Source organism: Leishmania martiniquensis, chromosome 30 (assembly GCF_017916325.1).
Source record: "Leishmania martiniquensis isolate LSCM1 chromosome 30, whole genome shotgun sequence".
NCBI classification, from domain to species: Eukaryota; Euglenozoa; class Kinetoplastea; order Trypanosomatida; family Trypanosomatidae; genus Leishmania; species Leishmania martiniquensis.
In genome coordinates this window covers 1,046,286-1,067,446 of record NC_090165.1, presented here as the reverse complement: position 1 = coordinate 1,067,446, position 21,161 = coordinate 1,046,286, and the positions used below count along the sequence as shown (strand labels likewise).

Genomic DNA, 21,161 nt, shown 5'->3' with positions numbered 1-21,161 from the left:
GCGCGTGCAAGCCGGAAGATAGCGGATATTTTGCAAAAAGACGAACGCATCGCTGACGAGTGCCTTTTTCCACTCTCTTCACGATAACTATTTGTTATGTGTTTTGTTATTTTTTTCGTTTGTCCACACATCTTTTTCCGTTTTCGCTCTCTCCTTCTCGAAGGGCTCTCTTTCTCTCCTCGCCTCGCGCTAACATTTCACCTTATATATCTCAGTCGCCTCATCTCGCGCTGCTTTGCCTCGCACACCGCACCTTTCTGTGCGATCGTCCGTCCATGGGTGTGCTTCTCTCACCCTGCGTGTTTCTGTGTCCCCGTCGGCGCGTAAGCGCCGAAGACGAGCACCCAACGGTTTCGCTGGTGTGCATCTCCTTTTCTGGCAGGGGTGAGGCGAACCCACGAAAAAGAACGCGAACGTCAACGACGCAAGTGAAAGTAGAGACCCCTCCCCCTCTTGTCCTATCGCCGTAGCTCCCGGCGAGTACCCTCCTTCGCTTTTCTGCGGGAAAGAGAGGCAAAGTACGTGCAGGAAAAAGAAAACGGTGGGCAGTCACCGCTGCGACCTGCGTCTTCCACGTGTGATGAGAAGCGTCCTTCGCCTCTGTGCCTTTTTTCGCTCTCAGGCTCCCCGTGCCCTTAAGCACGCATCGCCTCTGAAAAGACGTGGCGCCGTGTTGGTCTTCACATCACATGGTGCGGCGCACCACTGCACCCTTGCACCTCCCTGCTCGTTTTTCTCCTCTACGCTACTCTGCATCTCGTAACTTCCTCTGTAATAATTAGTGTGCTGCTTCGCTGTGTCGAGCACCTACTTCACCCCTTAGCCCCGTCCGCCCCCCTCCCCCTCCCCGAAACACATACATACACACCCACGCCCGCACGCACATACATTTACGCTACGAGCACGCGCCTGCACTTCCTCTTTCCCTTCACACCGGGGCTATCCAGCGCGGACCGCAGCATCCATTTGCCGTGCGACGGCGGTTTGATTGTTTGTGTTCTCGACGTTTTTCTTCTGCTGCCTTCTCCACTTAGCTCACCCGCGTGCCGATGATGTCTTCCTGCCTATCACGAATACCCGCCGCCCTCTGCGTGACCGCCGTCCTCGCGTTACTATGCGGCGAGACAAGTCTAGCGCAGGCAAACTGCGGTTCGACTCCGTTGTGTAGGCCGTATGAGAAAATCGGTCCGGCATGTCTGCGCAACAGGCGGATGAATCTCCGCTTCATATTGGACACAGCCAAAGAGAATAACTTCACTGTAGGATCGACGCTGCACAACGTCGCCACCTATGGTTTCTGCCCGGTGGTGGACCAGCTCTCCTCTTTCACGCTCACTGGCGCACCTTTTCTGGCGAGCAGCTACATCACCAAGGACGAAGCCAGCGGCAGCGTTACCCGTCACCTCTCGTTGGGCATGAAGCCTCGGTATCTCTCGGTCTACGGCTTCGGTACCTCGAACAGCACCGCCTATCCCGAGAAGGGTTTCTCTAGGGGCACCGTGCTGGTCGCCGTAAACGGCAGTCACTTCACCGGTGTGTCCAACTCCGTGGGAATCGTGACTATTCTCTCCCTTGAGATCGGCCTCCACAGCGGCTTATTCAACTACATTGGGGCCACCGAGGCTTCTGAGACGACGGTTTCGAATCCGAACTTTGACCCCAGGCTGTGCAACAGCACCATATCTTCTAGCGGCGTGACCTACTGTGATATGGAAATCACAGTGCCGGTGGCTGCTACAGTGGTGCAGCCGGCTAAGGTGGGCTTTACTCCGACATGCGACGCCCATGATACATGCACGATGGCTGATCCTCATGTCTACCAGTGTATCGGTGACATCCCGGGGCAAAAGAACTGCGGCGTCTACAAGTCCGACCCTAACAATATCGAGGGCTTGCAGCTGACAGTGTGGGTATCGTACTATGGCACCGATTCGAGGCGGAAGGTCCTCACAAGCGGCGGCAAAAATCCGCTGAACTTTGTGTCCTTTGCCAGAACAAACGCACTGCGGGCCATTGGTGACAAGATTAGCAACCTCTTCCACGGAAACATCTCGGTGCTTCTGTGAGGGCGCCATTGGTGCCCCTGTGCGCGTCAACCGCTCCGGCCACTTGCTGCTCCCCTACAGACGGCAAACGGGGGAGGGGGGAAAGGAGCGGGGTAGAGACGAGCGCGGCGAAAATCAAGTTCGCTGAGGCTTTGGAAGGAAAAACAAAGGAGAGAAAGGGGAGGGGAATGACCCTGCAGCGCGATGCCTCCCCCTTCCCCTCCCACACTCCGCTGACAGCGCATTGCGCGAGTGCGCTCTCTTCTTAGGGTGAGTCTTTGCTTTGTTGGCCATTGCTGTCTTTGTTTGCGTCTCTCTCTTTATATATATATATCCTTTTCCGCTCTCCGTGTCCTCACTGCATCCCCTTCCCGCTCCCCTCCCTCTCCTCCTACTCTTCCTTGTTAGGTCCTCTCTCGTGTATGTTGTCTCTGCTGTGAATCTGTGTGCGTGCCCGCGAATGTTGCTTTTTTTATTATTATTCCTCATTCTTCTCTGCTCTCCCATGCGCACTGTTCTCGAGTCTCTCACGAGGATGCAGACGAGTGTGGAAAGAGGATCATCATATCCTCTCGATGCGGCACTAAGGATCATGAGAGCTGCGACAGCTACGGCTTAAACATCTCGCGTCGTCTCTCTCCGTGCGCGTATCTCCGCGCTGTTGCGAAACTCACAATGTGAAGGATAGTGGACGTGGCGATGAAGGAAATTGTGGTGGAGCAAAGCCGCTAGCGGCTGCAGCATGCACGTGCCTCTCCCACCCCTCCTCCCTTCACCGTGTATCTCCGCGTATGTGTGCTTCTGCAGGCACACAAACGTGTGAGGGCGCTCAAATAAGCACCGCCTTGAGTATTGCCTCCCGCCTCCGTTGAGGTGTGATGGGCATCGTCTCCGATGGCGCCCGCGTGGCCGACTTTCGGTGTGTGTAGGACACTCGTGTTTCTTTCGTTTGTTTGCTTTTCCTATGCTCGCACCCTTCGTCTCGCTACGTCCCGTCTGCCTCTCTGATGTACTCATGTGTCGGATTCCTCCCCCCCACACACACACACATGCACATGCATTCAATGCTTGGCTTCGGCTTCCCCCCTCTCTCTCTATATATATACATATATATATGGCTGCTGCCTCTGGACGCGTGCAGTGTGGCGCGGAATGTATGCCCGTGCCTCTCACACAAGTCAGCGGCAGCGTTCCTGCCGTTAACTCGCCTTGCTTTCCCTTTTTGCGTGCCGTCGCGCCTCCTCAGCGCACGATACCGTTTTTCGTTTTTTTCTTTTCGTCTGTTTGTGTAAGGCCGCTGAAGTGCTCGTAGAAGAGAGGACTTTGTGTCTCACAGGAGAGGTGATGGGGGTATGCCCATCACTGCCAACTCGCTTGTTCGATGGAGTCTTGCAGCCGTCGGCGTCTCGGGGGCGGGACTGGGCGGCACCTATGTGTACAACACGTACCTCCATCCGCATCCAGTCCGGAACGATAAAATAGTGCAGCTGGCCGCGATCGCCCTCTCCAGTGAGGTTGTCGATAAGTCCCTCCACGACCCTGAAGTGCTGTCCCAGCTGCGCACGTTCGGGCTTCAAGTCCTCACGCACCCCGTTGTGGTGGCCCATCTGAAGGCGTTTTTCTTACGCGAACTCACAGATGACACACCGACGCGCGCAGCACTTCGCACATTTGTTGTACGCGACGTCATTCAGGACGCTTGGGTGAAGGAGGAACTCGTTGGTGTCGTGGAGGGCCTCGTGGACTCGATCAAGGATAACCCTGACTTATTCCCAGACCGCATTCTCGCCTGGCTTGGCGAGAGTGCGCTCGGTGGGTTGCAGGCGGACGACTTTCGAAGGGCTGTGCGTCGAAGCAGCAAAGCGGCTGGCTGGATCGCCTTCATCGGCCCTCCGCCTTTCGGTGCGGTCTTCGAGGCGCCATTCTGAGGAACCCAGCAAGATGGCAGGCTGCTGCGAACACGCAGTGGGGGGAGGGCGCTTACCTGTCCGACGTTTTTTTCCTTTGATCGCGCGCGTTGGCGCATGCCGGTTGCGTGTCAATGAATGGTATTGTCCACGGCTCCACTGCCTGTCCTCTGTCATCACGTTGCGCCAGCGTGGAAGATCTTCGCCCTCCCTACGCTTTTTTCTTGTGCCGCGTTGCAGATGGGCGGACAAATGCCCCCCCTCCTCTCACGTACGCCTACGGAAGCGCATGTACGCCTTTGTATTGTATAGCCGCTGTATACGCACCACTTCCACCACAACGGAACCGATCTCAAGAGAGGCGGGCGGGCGACCGGCTGAACGGCGCTTTTTCTGCGGGCACGAGTTCACGAGAGAGAATGCGAGTTGTGTCCGTGTCTGTGTGTGTGTGTTTGGCTGTGGCTGTGGCTGTGAGCGAAGTTCTTCGCGCGAGAAGCAGCGCAGCGTCCCTCTGTGGTCGCCATGACCTCTCGTGGGACTCTTTTGGTGCGCGCGCATCCTTCCCACGGCCACGGGGCTTTTCCTACTGTTCACCGCATCTGAGTATCACCAACTAATGCTTCCTTGCGCTTCTTTCGCGTCCTTTCGGGCAGAGGCGGTCCTGCAGCGGACCTCCGCCGCTACTTTCCCTCTTCCCCCACCCCAAAACCTCATCCCTGTCCGCACTGGCGGCCCATTTAGTACGCACCGGTGCAGGCGTCTTTCAGTATCGTGCACCAGACACAAGATATATACAATAACGGCAAAGCACAGCGATGCGGTCGAGATGCACCGCTTCCGTACCTCACTGTGTTTGAATGGCGTGCGCACGTCTGACTATGTGCCGCTGCACCTGGTCGACGCACGGACACTCTCGTTGAAAGGGAGATTGGTGTCGGTTGACGATGTTGTGGAGCTCGCCTTGCCAAGCAAGGTGGCGACCGCGATGATGTCCGCCATGGCGGCAGTGCCGGCGTGCTCCTACTCTGTATTCTGCTTGTTAGGCCCGCAGGTGCACCACGGCCGATTCGGCGATGCCGTCGTGCACAACATCATCCAAAATCAGGCCTGCCGCAGTTCGGTGCTGGGTGAGTGTCAGGCTTCCCCCCACCCTGTGACGGTAGCATGGAAGGGCTGCAATCGCCACGACGTGGCCCCGTTGCAGTACGAGGAGTGCCTACTCCTCGGCTGCGACGGCGGCGCCATGGCGTGCGAGACGCTGAAGGCAAGCGACGCAGCCGAAGCAGTTAATGAGGTGCTCCGCACGCTGCAGCTGATCTCCCTTACGGTGTTCAAATACGCGGAGAACAAGACGTGTGTCGTGCTCATCGGCACTCAGCTTTCAACCGCGCACATGGCGGCGTTGCTCCTGGCGTCGCATCGTCATGTCTTCCTCTATGTGGATGAGACCATGTCAGCCGAGGAGGTGCTGGCAACCACAGCCGAAATGCAGCAGGTGCGAGACTCTCTCTCCTCCTTTGCCGCACCCCTCGCGATAGATGTAGAGCGAGCGCAGCGGACAGTAGCCAGCAGCGGCGGCGGCGCTTCACCTCTTCAGATGAGTTGCACGCTTCACGCCCTGGCACGCACGGACAAGGAATATGAAGTACTCTTAGCTGCCGTGGCGCGGGAGTGGGCCAAGCAGCAGAAACGGCACTCGCCATGTTCGTCACCTGGTGCTGTCACCGCACTCGACAATGGTGATGTGGGCTCCGGATCACTTCTAGATGTACTTGGAAGAGAGCTGGAGGAAGCGCGAGCAGCGCAACGCGTCGCCGAAAACGCGCTGGCGGATGAGCGCCGCGTGCATCGTACAGAGATGCTGGCCCTCCGTGCGGAGTTGGAGAGTGCGCAGCAATGCGGCGTTGACGACACAGCCGCCTCGGAGGCGCTGAGCGGGTCCACCGTGAAGGGCAGGGTCGTGTCGAAGAACCTGCTGCACTCCCTCCAGCAGCAACAGCACAGCCACCACTCTCCATCAAACAATACCGCGTCGAGCGACACTGTATCGCAGTTGCAAAAGGCCCTCAAGGATGCCCTCAAGGCGCAGCAGTTCGCCGAGGAGAAAGTCCGCCTGTTGGAACTGCGGCAGTCACTGGCAGCGCCGGGCAGCAAAAGTGTACCCACTGCTGCAGGGGGCGCTAGCGGTGCCGTCACCTCTCCACGACCATCTCTCCGTCTGCAGCCCGCCACGGCGGCCGGTGTCGCAGCGCCCACGTGGGAGCAGAAACTTCTCCAGCAAGAGAACGCGGCCCTTGTCTCGGAGTTCCGGCGCAAGGAGAAGGCGTGGCAGCAGCAGCTGCGCCAGGCTTCGGCTCAGGCGGCACAGTTAAAAGAAGAAAGAGCCACCATGGAGGCCACGTTGCGGTTGCAGTCGCAAGCGATCGCAGCCGCGCAGCAGGCACTCGTGGACAGCCGCGTGGCGCAGGAGCAGGAGATGAAGCAACTGCTGGAGCGTGTACGAGTGCTTTCCCAGGAGACTCGCTCCCGGCATCGGAGTCGAGCCAGGTCCGCTGACACAGGCCACGGGCGCAGCTCTCCGGCAGACGGTGAAGTGGCTGAAGCAGAAGTGGCGTCGACCTCCATCTCTCCCTCGCGCACACCACAGCGGCAATCCACGCAACAGCAACCGCTACTCACTTCCTCCATGCCGAAGGCTCCGTCTTGTAGCGGAGGCATGATGAGCCCGCACCGCTAACGTCGAAGCGGAATAGAACGTTTTCTCTCCGGCCGTTTGGCCACCGCCCCCTCTTTCGGCTCATCCCCACCTCCCTTCTCGTTTGTGTTCTGCTTGCTGCTCTTCAGGGGTGTGGGTGGGTGTCGAAGGGTGAGCGCTCTCCACTACATTGCAGCACCTACGGCGTCGCCGGTGCGCGTGCGCATCGGGTCTTGCTCCCATTCGTTCTACTTGTGTATCCTTACCGGGTTGCCCTTCTCCCTTTCTCTTGGGTGCGATGTAAGGTGGAGATGGAAGAGGGTGGAACGGAGCGGAGAAGGCGAACTTCACTCTTTCGTAGATACCTTGCTTCTTTGCCTGTACGAGAGCGAGCAGGAGTTCCTGTGTGTATGTGCCTGTATGTGTGTGTGGGTGGTGTGGGTGTTTGTGTGGATGTGTGCGCGCTTACCTAAGACGTTCGGGGATCGAGCGCACCGCCGCACCAGCAGAACAGCCCACGCACATGGTGCAGAGCAAGCCGCTTCGCGAAAGAAACGCAATTTGAAATAGACACACACACACACACACACACAAGCGGGGGTACACACAGTCTCCCATTTGATTCCTTTGCTCCCTTCGTCGTCTCCCCCCTCCCCTCTCTCTCCCCCCTCCGCTATCGTCGACATCGATAAATGGTGAAGTGACGCAAACGGTGAAGACGAAAAAAAAACACACACACTCAGACAATAACGGCAAGATGCCTGCCAAAGTCCCAATGCGCGCCCGACTTGGCGCTCCCCTGCCTTCCGCGGGCGATGGCGGCAGTATGCGGCCTCACGTGAGTCGATGCGCGCGGAACAGATATCTTCCCAAGCTGGGCTCTTTTCAGACCTTTCCACATAAACACACACGCACTCTGCTGCCTTTCATGTCTGCATGCTTCTGCTCGCCACTCTCTCCCCCACCCGCTGCCCTGCACCTTTCGCCAGTCGTGGGCCACGACAGCACCCAAGGGAAATCGTAGCAGATTCACGTACAAGTACCAGCAACGGCTTCAGCTGACGACGTTCACTCCTCTCTCACGCACCCTCTTTCACGAGGACACACCTACGCGGGACAGCTCCCTCACGTGACGCCCCTGAACGCCCCGAGCTTCGGGGCCCACTTTTTCTTTCGCCTATACAACGTCACTTGTGCACATTTTTTTATGTACGCGCGCGCACACCGGCCCGAAAACATTCCCCGCCCCACCCCCTCGAGGATCAGAACTCGCGCTGTTGAGAGCGCCGTCACCACTGAGTTCTTTGTCTTTTTTTTTGCTCTCTACACTTCTTATCGTGTGTGACTCGAGTGCTACGCGTCCTTACTATTTAGTCCTCCCCCTTCCCCTACACACACACACGAGCCGCCTGCCCCCCCCTACGAACACACCGTCCTCTCTCCAGCCGCGGTGAAAGCTCTGCCTGTCGTACATTGTTTTCTTCTTCTCCATCGGACGGTGCCGTTGCACTTACGCGTAAACGCCATTCTGCACTCGCCGCTGTTTATGTGTTTCTCTTGTGCCACTCTCCTCTTTCCTGTGACCCCCCTTTACGTCCACTGCGATTCCTCACACGGTGCGAAGTGTTCACGGCTTCACGTTTTCTTCTGTTTCGCTGTCGCTGCTCCTGTGTCTCCGAGCGTGGCCTCGCTCACACGCCCTGCTCCTCCTCCTCCCTCTCTCTCAAACGACCCTAGAAGGTGTCGTCGTTGATTTGCAGTAGCGTAGCAAGATGACGGCTAACGCAGTCGGTAACGGCAGCTTCGACTCCTCTACGAATGCCGTGCAGCTCGTTTCGACACAGCGAGGGCGAAAGATTTACCGTGTGCGAGGTCAGAATTTTGAAGTCGATGACAGCTACACCTTGACGAGCGTAATCGGCCACGGTGCATACGGCGTGGTGTGCGCTGCGTTAGACGACCGCAATTTCCAAGAGGTGGCGATAAAACGCGTGAGCCGCGTGTTTGAAGACTTGATCGATGGCCGCCGCATATGGCGCGAGATATTCCTCTTGCGCATCCTCAAAGAGTGCGGGTGCCGCAACATTCTCCGGCTGATTCGCGTGATGGCACCTCGAGACCCCATCATGGAGTTTCGTGATTTGTATTTGGTTACAGACCTCTATGACACAGACCTCTTCTCTATCATTCGTCAGAACAAGTGTGAGTCGATGGAACTGCTGCGTCGCATCAGCGCGCGGGTGCTTCGATGTTTGGCCGACATGCACTCTATGGGCATGGTGCATCGCGACATCAAGCCCAGTAACATTTTGTTGCGTGACGAGAAGGATACGGGAGAGGCGATCGTATGCGACTTTGGTCTCGCGCGCGCCGGCCTTCACAAATTGTGTGAACCGCTCGACTTGACCGACTACGTCGTCACCCGGTGGTACCGGCCACCCGAGCTGCTGCTCATGTGCCCGTACAGCTACCCGGTCGATATTTGGGCAGTCGGCTGCGTCATGGCTGAGTACGCCATGCAGCGACCGTTGTTCGCCGGTCGCGACTACATTCATCAGCTTCAGTTTGTGCTGTCCAGCGTTCCCGTCACGGGAGTGGACTTCATCCAGCGTAGCAGCAGCACCTCCGGGCTGGCGAATGTGAACGAAATGGCCAAGAAGTACAAAGGCACCAGACCGCTGCCGCAGCTACTGTCGAAGCTGCCAAAGGACGGGCTGGATCTGGTCATCAAGATGCTCGCCTTCGAACCAGAGAAGCGTATTACTGCGCGGGAGGCGCTCGAGCACCCCTTCTTTGACAGCGTAGGTGGACCAGACTGTAAGGACTACCCAGCCCCTCCAGAGCTAGACCTCGCCTTCGACATGCACGCAGAGGTTTCTGAGTGTCAGCTTCGCCGAGCCATCTGGGATGAGGCAGAATTCTACCGAAGGAAGTAGTGCGCCGCGTGCAACACACCATGGGCCCAAGACGCACTTGCACGACGAAGTGCGCGCCAGAGACAGAGGATTGCGAGTTGACCATACAGTTAGCTGCCCCACATAATGCGTGTACGCTTGCACGCCTCTGGGGGAGGGAGGAGGGGGGTTGCCAGGAAGGGGGATAGGTGGAGGGCAGAGCCGCTCCGTGGCCTTCTCCTTTTCCTCTCTGGCTGCTTGCGCGGCACCCTTCACGAAGCTGGTCCGATGTGGTCTGTATGTGTGCCGTAGAAGAAGAGTAGCCGCACCAGCTTTGGCGTCTTGCCCGCCTGCACAGATTGGTTGTGGGCCCATTTGCCGTTAGTCTCTTCCTTTCTTCATCACACCCTTTGGCGACGATGCTCGTTAACCTTACGCAAGACGGCAACCCGGGTAGCTGAACCCGAAACGAGCTCTCTCAGCCATCGGCACGCGAGCCCAGCGTGAGGTTTCTCGTGTGCACCTGCCTTCGCCCTTCCCCGAATCCGCTCAGTTTTCTTTTTTTCTTGTTCGCTCCCCTGAAGTCACAAGGAGAGAGCCTACGACTCAATGGTGCTTTCGAAGACGACAGCTAAGCGGCGGCGGCGATGACGGTACAGGCGTACATACCGAGGGAGGGGATGAAGGCGAAACGTCTAGCAGTATACCCTTAGTTTACGTCTGTGTGTGTGTGTGTGCGTGTGGCGCGGCGCACGAAGCACTCAGTCATACTGCGTTGAGTTTGACGTTGACTTGCCGCGGCTCCTTTTGTGGTGTCCCCTGTTTGTGAGAAGACAGCGCGTGCATCTCCTCCGCCACTCCTCCCCACCTTCCTTCCCTTCTTTGCACCTCTCTCGCTTGCTCGCTCGCTCGCTTTGCGTGTGCCAAGGGTTAAACCCAATGCGAAAAAAAAAAGGGCTGACCGCGGCAAGAAACAGCGTAAGTCGATTCGGCGGCAGAGAAACAAACGCACGGCGACCTCAGCGTCTTGCGTTTCGCCTTTGTGGCATCTTTGCACAGCCCTGAGAGGTGCAATGGTCACACACGCACAAGCTCAACAACAAAACGCAGCACAGAGCATGATGAAGAGTACGAGTCCATGAAGGATTTGACCGCACTGGAATCTGTCTCGCTGCCTCGAGGTTTGGCGTACAAGTTGCACAGCGCAGCGGGAAGGAACAGAATGAAGCGCCTTGTCGAGAGTGACTGCAGGCGCAGCTTCCGCTGGAAGAGAGGAGGAGGAGGGGAGAAGAGAGGAAGAGGGGAGAGTAAGAGGTCGCATGCTTGCGTTTTACCCTTAGGGCCGAGTGGTCGGTCTCAGCGCGACTCGGCCTCGTTTTGGCAAATATTCTCTTCTTTTTTTCTTGGGTTTGTTGCAAAGGCAGAACACGCCGGCGCCGCGCCTTCTTCACGTGGTGCCTGACAGCTGGTCAACAGGTATATACGGTAAACATGCCTCTATGCCTTCTCCCGCGTTCATTTTGATTACGACGGTGGGTGCATCGCTTTCGCTCTCCGCATCTCTTCTCTATCTCTCCGCCCTTTCCCCCCTTCCCCACTTCCCTCTTCAACACTGCCCACTCTTACCACGCTGGCGCATTCTGGGCACACCCGTGCGCCTTTCATCCTCCACATGGACATATATTTCTCTGCCACAGTTGTCATACGCACACGAATGACCGCGCGTGCACGTGCGCATCCCCCTTTGCCTTTCTTCCTTCCCCACCCCCCGTCATAGCATATTTTTTCTTTACCTCGTCACCCCTCTCCTCCTCCCTCTCACGCAGTCTCTCCTCACCCCACCCCCATCCGGTCGACCTTTGCGCCCCGTCTTCTTTTCTATTCTTCTCCCCCCTCCCTCTCTCTCGCAGCGCTCACAGCAAAGAATTTAAAAAAAAGCTCCGCAATTGAAGAAGAACCGATTAAGCAAACAGAGAGCCCTGTGAGAGACCCCTTCATACCCCCCCCACACACACACCAGGCGGCAGCAGCGCGAGCAGAAATCTCCGCCCACAGAAGGAGAAGATGATTCTGTGCTATGTGCTGATGGTCGACCTCGTCGTGCGCGCCTACACCATCCTCAAGTGGTTGTGGGGGTGCTTATCGCAGACGTTCGACCGCTACACCGCGCCGACGATTCAGGTACCTCTGCCGGAGGTGAAGTTTTCGACGGCGCCCGCGGCAACGCCTCTCAACCCCCGCTCCGCCGGCGAGGGCAAGATTCAGTGCTATGACAAGGGCACGAACACCCCGATCGGCACAGTTAAGGCGTTCACGCCGGAGGAGGTGCGTGAGGCGGTGGAGAAGGCTCGTCGAGCGCAGCATGTATGGGCTCTCACTCCGTTTTCTACGCGACGCAAACTGCTCTTCGCCCTCATGGACTACATTCTCTCCCACCAGGAGCTCCTCTGCCAGACGGCCTGCGTGGAGTGCGGCAAGACGATGATGGATGGCACACTCGGCGAGATGCTGACCACGCTTGAGAAGCTGCGCTGGACGGCAGCGCGTGGGGAGGAAGTCCTGCAAGAGGAGGTGCGAGATGTCGGTCTCATGACGTTCCACAAGCGTGCCAGCGTGTGCTACGTGCCCTTCGGCGTGATTGGTGCCGTCGTCTCGTGGAACTACCCGTTCCACAACATCTACGGCCCTATGATCTCCGCCCTCTTTGCCGGTAACGCCTTCGTTGGGAAGGTTTCGGAGTACTCGTCCTACTACGCCTCCTACTACGAGTCTATTGTGAAGGATGGCCTGCGCCAGCTGGGCTACTCACCCGACCTCGTATCCTTCCTTACAGGCTTCGCGGAGACCGGCGAGGCTGTCGTATCGTCGGTGGATAAGCTCACATTTATCGGCTCCCCTGCTGTTGGGAAGATCATCATGCGCAACGCCGCGGAGACGCTGACGCCGGTCGTGCTGGAGCTCGGTGGCAAGGACCCGGCCATCATTTGCGAGGATGCGGACTTGGAGCAGGTAGTCCCGGTGGTGATGCGCGGCAACTTTCAGAACTGCGGGCAGAACTGCGTCGGCCTCGAGCGCATTCTTGTGCAGGAGAAAATTCACGACCAGCTGGTGCTCGAGGTGACTCGCCAGGCACGCGCCCTCACCCAGGGCCCGGCCTCGCAGGGCCAGTACGACCTTGGCGCCATGACGATGGGCAAGGCGGCCATCCCAAAGATTCAGCAGCTGGTCGACGATACGGTGAGGGCAGGCGCCACCCTCGTCTGCGGCGGCAAGGCGACGAGCGACCACTTCTACCCCGCCACAATTCTGACGAACGTGACGCCAGAGATGCCGATCGCGCAGGAGGAGGTGTTCGGCCCTGTGATGGTCATTATGAAGTTCAAGACGGACCAGGACGCTGTGAAGATGGTTAACGCGTGCGCCTACGGCCTCGGCTCCAGCGTGTTCAGTGCCGACATCCCGCGCGCGCAGGCCATCGCTGATCGCATCCGAACTGGTATGGTGAACATCAACGATTTCGCCATCAACTACCTATGCCAGTCGCTGCCGTTTGGTGGCGTAAAGATAAGCGGCTTCGACCGCTTCGCTGGCCGCGAGGGTCTAAGGGGAAACTGCCTTGTACGTGCTTCGACGACTGACCGCATCCCTGGCGTGAAGACCACCATCCCGTCGATTCTTCAGTACCCAATCAGTCCGGCCGCCTTTACCTTCATGGAGACTCTCTCTCAGGTGATCTACGGCCGGCTGCCGCGCATGATCACCTCGGTCATCAAGCTGCTTGGCATCAAGCCGGATCCCAGCACCGACAGGAAGAAGGCCTGAGAGGCAGTACACGTGGAACGCGCAGCAGGAGGAGAGAGAGCACCACCACTGCGCTTGGCAGCGGAGCTGAACAGCCTCCGCCGATCGACTAGTACCACAGAAAAGTGTCGCTGTCTGCGCCGTTCCCGGTACACAACATGAGTGCAGTCCCAGAGCTAGACGATGGGCAAACAAGCGGCACGTGCGTATGATGCACATGTGCGTGCTATAAAGAGAGAGAGAGACGTCGAGCACAGGAAACGGTGGCAGTAAACCAAGTCCTCTTGCGCTCCCGCCACGTCGTCGTCTATGAGGAGCGGCCGCGAAGATAGCACTCACCCTCCGCGTTGGACGCGTGGTGCTTCTTTGGAAGTCCGCATCGAAGTGCGAAGACCTTTTTTTCATTTTTTTTCAGCCCATTTTGGATATGTTTTCCGAATATTATGGGGCCTGTGGGGGGTTGGTGTGTTGGTAAGTGTGTATGTGTGTGCATGTGTGGGAGGGGCTCCTGTCGCTTCTCGAGCCCCCCCTTTTTCTTCAACTTCTTTCCTCGGGTGTTCCCCTCATAGAGAGTCCCCGTGAGCGACACAAAGGCTCACATGTACGCTGTATACGCACGCACGCATAGACAGACAGCGGTGCACCACGAGGGGACAGGAACGGGGAAGTCACGCGGCCACTCAAGGGAAAGAAGGAAACGGCAGCGGCACCACCTGTGTGTAAAGCTTCTCCGTCGCCACTGCGCTCCTCAGTTTCTTTTTTTTTGCGTGCTCCACCCGGCCCCTTACACGCACAGGCTCACGGCGTCAGTGCATGTACGGGTATGATGTGTGGTGTGTGTCTGAGTCTCTGCTTCGGCAGATGCCTTGCCCCCCCTCCCAGACGAGCACCTGCGTATACCCCTCAGCATTTCAAAAAAATGCGAAGGGAAGAAGAAAAGGGGCGGGGGTGGGAGAGGAGACAGCGAAGGAGCAGGAAGTGAAGAGGCCGTCAAACGTGGCAGATGAGGAGTATAGTGTGCCGGATAGGGGTCGCCACAGCTGAAGCGGTCACGAAGAGTCGAGGAAGAGGGGAAATACGAGGCGGGTGAACATTGATGCGGCTCTCTATTGTGCTGCTGTTTTTGCCAGTCACTTCCTCGAATCCGATCCGAGCTGCACCTCCACCCCTCCTCTCGTCCTCTTCCCATCGGCCCCTCTCCCGCACGTGACGCCGCCCTCTGTTGTCGTGCACCTTGGGCACCTTTTCGCCCTCTCTTCCCGTTTCTTCCTCTGTCGTCCTTTCCGCTCCATCCGAAAAGTGGCAGAGATGACGCGTAGCGCACACACGAACACACGTGCGGAGAGGGGGAGCGCGAGTACTTCGCCACCCGTAAAGCCACGGAGCCCCCTCATCAGCAGCCCGTTGACGCCGTCTCGCGATGGCGCGGTGACGGCAAGCGATTGTGCCTCCCAGCGGAGAAGCTAATAGCCATCACTGGTGAACAGAGCTGGGCTGCTCGTGAGCCCTTGCGACACGCTTAAACCGGCATCGTCCACCTGCCGTCTTCCCTCACACCCCCGCCCCTGCCTGTCGCCCACCGCGCCCACCGGCTCACCCTCTTCTCCGCCCTTTTCCCTTCCTGCCCTGGCTGGCGCACATATCTTTCCATGTTCTCGTTCACTTTTCCGGCGCGGGGGGGGTAAGCACAGCCGAAGGGCAGCGCAATCAGCTCTGCAGGACGGCATAAACGCGCACCGAGCCGCCGTTGTCCCTCCTTGTTTTTCCGTCGCGAAAATCTGCACCGGCACAGGCGCATATCGTGCCATCCCTCATGTCGATGTTCCCCGGTCTGTGTGGTGATGTTGCGGCCACACACTACCGTCTCTTTTTGGGTACACTGCCAAACCTCGCCATTGAGGAGCGCTTTGTGCGTCAGGTGCAGCCGGTATTTCCGTGGTACGCGTCGCGCAAACGCGTGAAGGAGCAGGCGAGTGAGTTTCTGGAGATCGACCTTGCCTCCTGTGACCCTGAACTGCTGTTGCGTTACACCCATGTCTACTACGCGAGGCGGCAGCTGTACGACGAGCTGGTTGATCGCCAGCTGACACTCATTGAGACGGGCAAGGCAGCCAAGGTGGCTGACAGCGCTCTGCTCTCGTGTTTAGCGGAGGTGAATGTAGCCATCACGCCTCGTTTGCAATATGAATTGCATCTTCTGCAGCAGGCTAAGAGGGCGTGCCGGGTGCCGGGGCGTCGTGAGCTGAACCCTGAGGCCGCGCTCGAGGCGCACGACTACCTTTGCATGATGCGTGTGGTAGAGGAAGACGCGGCTGGAGTAGCGGATGCGGAAATGCAAGCCCGTCCGTATCTGCCTCGGGAGGTGCTCGAGGCAAAGGTGTTGGAGCTGGCTTCCATGCTCTTTGGCAGCTGCCTGGGCAGGACGGGCGCGGGAGCAGCACTGGAGAGGAAGGAGAAAAAATTGCTGCAGCGTATGATCCCGGCGGACTACAGCAAGGTAGGCACCGTGGAGAAGCTGCGCCCTATCGACGTGACGGCCCTGTATCGCTTCACCGGTGAGCGGGTGTGCGGCCAACCAGCAGACAAGCTATTCGGGCGCGCGCTCTGGGGGCACATCTTCCGGAAGGTAGGGTCGAACCCCCTGTACCTGCAGCGTGCCTCCCTCTACTGGGCTCGCCACAGCGGCCTTGACCCGCAGGCGGCCGCCTCTACAATGCCCGCTGACCTCGCCGCTGCTGTATGCGCGCAGCAAGCACTGTTCCCTGCCCTGAAGTACCGCTGCCAATACATGTACACATCGCCGGACATGGCGCGACAGCAGTGGCGCACGGACCACGTCGTGCCGCTGTTGCGCCTGTTCCCTCTCCTCGGCGCCCCTGCCGCCGAAGACCTCGCTGCCCAGCTGGTCGTCGAAGGCGAGTGGGCGAAGCTGGGCATCAATGCGGACACGAATCTGCTCCAGGACACGGTACTGCGGCAGCTGAAGAGTATGGTGGAGCAGATGAGTGCGCTGTATGAGAGCAACGTAGATGCGGTACTGAAGCGTATGACGGATGGCGCTAAGGTACTCTACCCGCCTCTCTCGGAGCAGGAGTCGCTAATCATGCGTGGTGCGGCCGCAGACACGAACGAAGAGATATCCACAACTGCTGGTTCTGGTGCTGCCGCGGCAGCGAACACAGTAGCATCGTAATGGTGCGCTGAGTTGCGCAAAGATGGTGTACAGTTACACACATGCATGCCTCTAAGGAGAGATAAGGGAAGGAAGTTCGGTACATGAGCGTCGCGCCGTTGCTGCGGATTTTGTAGTGCGCGTCCCGAGCTAGAGGGTCGACGCGTCCGCAGGTGAAGCGGGAGCTCGCTGGCTCTTGCGTACCCCCCCCCCCCACACACGCACACACACGCCGGCCGGCGTGTGCTGGGCGGAGTGGCCATGACAGCTCCCTTCCGCCCGGTGAGGGCATGGACCCAAACGGAAAGAGGAACACAAATCAAATGGGGCGGATCCCACATGCACAAAGGCACAAGCGAGCGCATGAGGGTGTGGCCTCACAGGGCCCTTTGGAATGGAGTGGCGAAGAGGGGAGACGGCCACTGCACAGACGCTGACGTCTTGGGGTTTGCGCGTGTGTGGCGCTGATGCTTTTTTTCTTCGTCCTTGAGCGCGTGTCCTGCCGCCCCGGCCGAACTTCTCGCCCCCTCTCCTCTGCGTTCCAGCATCACGCCGCTGTCGATCTCCGCTCTTCTCTGCCGTGGTGTCACTGCAGCGAGCGCTTCTATCCCCCTCCCGCACACGCCTCCTCTCTTGTCTTTATTACGCGTCACTTTTCACTGTCGCACACGCGACTCCCTCCGCCTCCACATTTCTACATTGCCAAGGTTCCAGGCAAGCCATGAAGGCGGGTTGGGGTCTTGCCACACTTCTGGCACGAACGGTGGTGGCAGGCGACGTGAACGCCTGCTGTGGTGTGCTGCGACGTATTTTTAGTGAGACGCTTCAGGAGAACCGCAGGGTGACGGCGGCGGCCTCGAATGCATGGCGCAGCGTGCGTCGCCAGCGTCAATCCTCGGCCGAAGCGCCACCCTCCGGTAACAGAACACTGCCGGCTGTGTCGTCAGCGCTAGCCTCCTCCACGCACTCCTCTTCACTATCATCTTCAACCTTGGTGGCGCTTGGTGGCCGCGATGAGGTGTTAAACTTTGCCCGGTACGCACAGCACCAGCGCGCGCAGGCGCACTCCTTTGCCAACGCGGCGGCCCAGGCCGTGCTGCGCGCCAGCGTTGTACCACCAGGTGGGGCGCAGCCTGGTGGCGCTGCGGCATCGGCAGAGACGAAAGAGCACCCGACAAATGCGGGGGGCTCCCCATCGCATGTGGTCCCCTCCTCGCTCGGCGCACCGGCGGACACTCCCCTCGCTCAGCGAGTCTGGAAGCTTGCTAGGAACAGCCTGGCGGCGGATTCGGCGCTTGTGAAAACCTCGTCGCTTCATGTGCTCTGCCACACCGCTCAGCGCACCGGCTACTGGGAGGAGGCGCTGCACTTCTGCGAGTACCTGCCTCAGCCACCAGCGCCGTTGTTCCTCTCCTCCCTCCTGCGACCAGACAACGTGGGCCCGATTATCCGGCATTGCTCCGCACGAGGCTGGGCGTTGGACGTGACGAACGCGATTCGAGTGCTGGCCGAGGAGCATGGCAGCTGGTCGGCAGCGCTCGCTGTGGCGCAGGATGCTGAGCGCCGTCTCCCATGTGGCGAGGTTTACTCTCTTGGCGTGCTGGTGCCCTATCTTGCTGCGAGTGGGGCAACGACGCAGGCGCGGCAGCTCTTCGAATCGGCACTGGCGCACGGCGCCCTCATGGATCCTGTTCTCGTGCAGCAGCTTGTCATGCAAACAGCCACGCTGCGGCAGTGGGAGACGTGCCTGCACATGCTGCAGTGCCTCTACCGCACCCATGAAACCGCGCAACTGCTGCCCGCCGACGCAGACTTCTTCGGCCGGCTGATGGAGGTGTCGCCCGGGTGGGTCACCTCGCTGCAGCTGCTGAACATGGCGCGCGCCTCCGACGTGAAGCCGAATGAGCGCACTGTGGCCATCTTGCTGACGCAGTGTGACCAAGCCGGCGCGTGGCGCGAGGCAGCGGCAGTGTACGACATGGCCGTCAAAGAAGACTTCATCGACAGCCTCGCTGTCGGCTCGACTTATCACACACTGGTGCGCTCCTTCAGTGCCATTCAGCAGTGGCAGAAAGCGCTGGAGGCACTTTCATGGATGTCGAAGGCAGGTGATGCCTCGCTGACCGCTGGCATGACAGAGCTGGTGACCCTGTGCGAGCAATCAGGGCAGTGGGAGGCGGCCCTCTCCATTGGCGCGACGCTCATGGAAAGCGGCGTGCATTTGCTGTCGCCACAGACGACCATGGCGCTTCTTTTTGTGTGTGCGAAAGGTGCGCAGTGGGAATTCGCAACGCGGCTCTTCGACGCCCAGCTCCACGACGTCCGCGTCGACCCGCACCCGCTCTCTCTGTGCTCGGTGATGCAAGCGTGCGTGGCGGCGCAGCAGTGGGAAGCAGCGTTGCGCGTCTACGACGCGGCAAAGTCCTCGCAGCCGCGTACGATGGTGCCGCCCCTCGCCCACCGCATCGCCGTCAAAGCATGCGTGGCGGCTGGCAAATGGAATCTGGTCATTGCGGTGCTCGACGTCATGCGGCAGGACGGGTTGCCTCTGGATAATCACAGCCAGCGACTGGGTATGTGGGCTGCCGCCAGTCAAGGCCAGTGGGAGCTATCCCTCGCATTTTTGCAGGGCATTCCAAGACGCTCTCGCACGCTGCATGATCGCATGGTGGTACGCAACGCCACCCGAGCTGTCAGCCCGGCTGTGGACGCCATTGCTCTACGTTTCCTACAGTCCTACTAGTTGTTGCTGTTGCTGAGTGCGTGACGCGGCGGGGCGGGGAGGGAGGGTAACACAGCGAAGCGAACGCAAGTCCCGTGTCAAAGCTAGCCATCCGCCTCTCATCTCCCCGTGTCTCGCCGCACACCCTACGGCAGTGCCGTTTCCATTTTTCTGCCATGGGTGCCTTCTGTTACGTCAGCCCCTAATAAATTCGCACGTGTGGGAGAGCGCACCGCGCAGCGAAAAACGCTTTGACGTCGCCCAGCGATGGTGTAGGCGGCGCCACCAAAGCGAAAGGGCGGCAAGAAAAAAAGGATTTTACTACACCAAAAGCGACTGGTGGTGGTGCCCACATACGCTTGAGAGGCAGCGTCGCCCCCCAAACTCTTCTCAGCGGCGTGGCAGTGGCCGCTGTCGCCGCAGTGGAGCCGATCCTGCACACCTTCGTACATGCATTATTCCCTTCTTGGTAAAGCATAGCTGCCTCCTCTGCGATGCTCCTCGCTCCCCTCTCCCTTTCCCCTCCTTCAGAGAGATGGGCTGCAGTATGACACACAGACGCCCGCACGCGCGCATATTTGCTGTTGGTTCCCATTGCCCCCTTGCCGACGCTTTTCGCCCTCCCACCCCTCTCTCTCTCTTTCACCCCACCTTTCCCCAGGTTTGCCTGTCTTCCTCCTCTACACCGACCAAGGCCACACCCAGGCAACGGGCTGAGCACCAGGCCGCAAGGCGCACAGCCCCGCCATGTCCTGGCGAGCTTTTTCGGGAGGAGTCCCACACGGCTCCGCTTCTCGAGAGAGATTGGTGTGAGCAACGTCATCGGTGCCGCCACTGACACTGCTGCACATCAACGCTTCATCACAAGCGCTGCGGGGCGCGTGGCTATATTTCGCAGCTCTGTCGTGGCTCCCCTACCTCAGTTCGATCCTAGTTTACCTCAAAGCCTTCGCTGTCGCCTTCGCGAGGGCGGTGATGCAAATCAAAGAGGGGGGTGCTCGACATGGAGCAGGTACAGATCCCATGGCGTCGCCGGACAGCTTTACCTCCGGCTTCTCTGTTGAATGCCGCCATATCGCGTGACGCCAGCAGCTGCGTTGGATGACAGAGCGGACTACTACTGCAACACATCCACTGCTGCTGCTGCTGCCGTTTCGATGCTTTCTGCCACACACACACACACAAACGCACATGCGTATCCTTCAACAGTCAATCCTGTGGTCTTTTCCACTCCGCTTCTTTCTCGTCCCCCTTCTTCCACTCCTTTCCGTGCGCTTGAGCTCTTACCGGTTGCCCCTCCACGCGCTCGCGCATGCCCTCACGCGCTGCTGCGCTCCACCACCACCACCTCCGGCGGCGGCGGCGGCGGCCCCCTCCTGCATGGCCTTTTGGATTTCCCCCTTTTCGCATTTCCTCGATGGATTCGGCATCTTTTTTCACCCCATCCTTAACGATTAAGCCGCCGAGAAAGCTCTAACAAATCTTCGCTCCTAGCTTGGACTCACCCATGGCACCCCTTCTGTGCTCCACTGGTACGCAAAGCTGAATGGGTTTCCTCTATCCAGCGCATTCGGCGCGCACTTTTGCATTTCCTTTTGTTTTTCTTCCTCGGCGCGTCCCCCTTCCCCCGCCTCTCCAAAAAAAAGCGCCTGCAACTCGATGCGCACACAGTCACAGCGCACCTCCCCCTGGCTGCACCACGGCGCAACCCCCGCCCTGTAGGTAGAGCCGTCCTGCCGCAGGGTGCGGCCCCCCAGGGCGCATGCGGTGGCGTCTGTTGTGTGGGTCGTGAGGGGTGCTCCAGGTGCATGCCGGACGGCCTCGAGGAGGAGGTTGGACGGCCTCACGTCAGAGCCCTCGCGCACGCTGCGCCCTCCCTGCACCTCATTGCTTCTCCCTCAGTCGCATCAAGCAGCGGCACCCGA

At 59.1% G+C, this 21,161-nt stretch overlaps 7 protein-coding genes across 7 annotated transcripts; all 7 read left to right on the top strand.

The window, feature by feature from the left end:
- Positions 1-1,049: 1,049 nt before the first annotated feature.
- Positions 1,050-2,066, top strand: LSCM1_03916 (uncharacterized protein; the record flags this gene model as incomplete). Its single annotated transcript, XM_067321447.1, has 1 exon — positions 1,050-2,066. The coding sequence occupies one exon, from the start codon at positions 1,050-1,052 to the stop codon at positions 2,064-2,066; it is 1,017 nt and encodes a 338-aa protein (XP_067176815.1).
- A 1,331-nt stretch (positions 2,067-3,397) lies between these two features.
- LSCM1_03915 (uncharacterized protein) lies at positions 3,398-3,973 on the top strand (the record flags this gene model as incomplete). Its single annotated transcript, XM_067321446.1, has 1 exon — positions 3,398-3,973. One exon carries the CDS (start codon positions 3,398-3,400, stop codon positions 3,971-3,973), a length of 576 nt encoding a protein of 191 aa, XP_067176814.1.
- Positions 3,974-4,778: 805 nt separating this feature from the next.
- LSCM1_03914 (uncharacterized protein) lies at positions 4,779-6,689 on the top strand (the record flags this gene model as incomplete). The annotated part of the gene is made up of 1 exon (XM_067321445.1): positions 4,779-6,689. One exon carries the CDS (start codon positions 4,779-4,781, stop codon positions 6,687-6,689), a length of 1,911 nt encoding a protein of 636 aa, XP_067176813.1.
- A 1,730-nt stretch (positions 6,690-8,419) lies between these two features.
- LSCM1_03913 (uncharacterized protein) lies at positions 8,420-9,583 on the top strand (the record flags this gene model as incomplete). The annotated part of the gene is made up of 1 exon (XM_067321444.1): positions 8,420-9,583. The coding sequence occupies one exon, from the start codon at positions 8,420-8,422 to the stop codon at positions 9,581-9,583; it is 1,164 nt and encodes a 387-aa protein (XP_067176812.1).
- Positions 9,584-11,605: 2,022 nt separating this feature from the next.
- On the top strand, positions 11,606-13,363 carry LSCM1_03912 (uncharacterized protein; the record flags this gene model as incomplete). Its single annotated transcript, XM_067321443.1, has 1 exon — positions 11,606-13,363. One exon carries the CDS (start codon positions 11,606-11,608, stop codon positions 13,361-13,363), a length of 1,758 nt encoding a protein of 585 aa, XP_067176811.1.
- Positions 13,364-15,155: 1,792 nt separating this feature from the next.
- On the top strand, positions 15,156-16,535 carry LSCM1_03911 (uncharacterized protein; the record flags this gene model as incomplete). The annotated part of the gene is made up of 1 exon (XM_067321442.1): positions 15,156-16,535. The coding sequence occupies one exon, from the start codon at positions 15,156-15,158 to the stop codon at positions 16,533-16,535; it is 1,380 nt and encodes a 459-aa protein (XP_067176810.1).
- Positions 16,536-17,235: 700 nt separating this feature from the next.
- Positions 17,236-19,257, top strand: LSCM1_03910 (uncharacterized protein; the record flags this gene model as incomplete). Its single annotated transcript, XM_067321441.1, has 1 exon — positions 17,236-19,257. The coding sequence occupies one exon, from the start codon at positions 17,236-17,238 to the stop codon at positions 19,255-19,257; it is 2,022 nt and encodes a 673-aa protein (XP_067176809.1).
- Between the last annotated feature and the right edge of the window lie 1,904 nt (positions 19,258-21,161).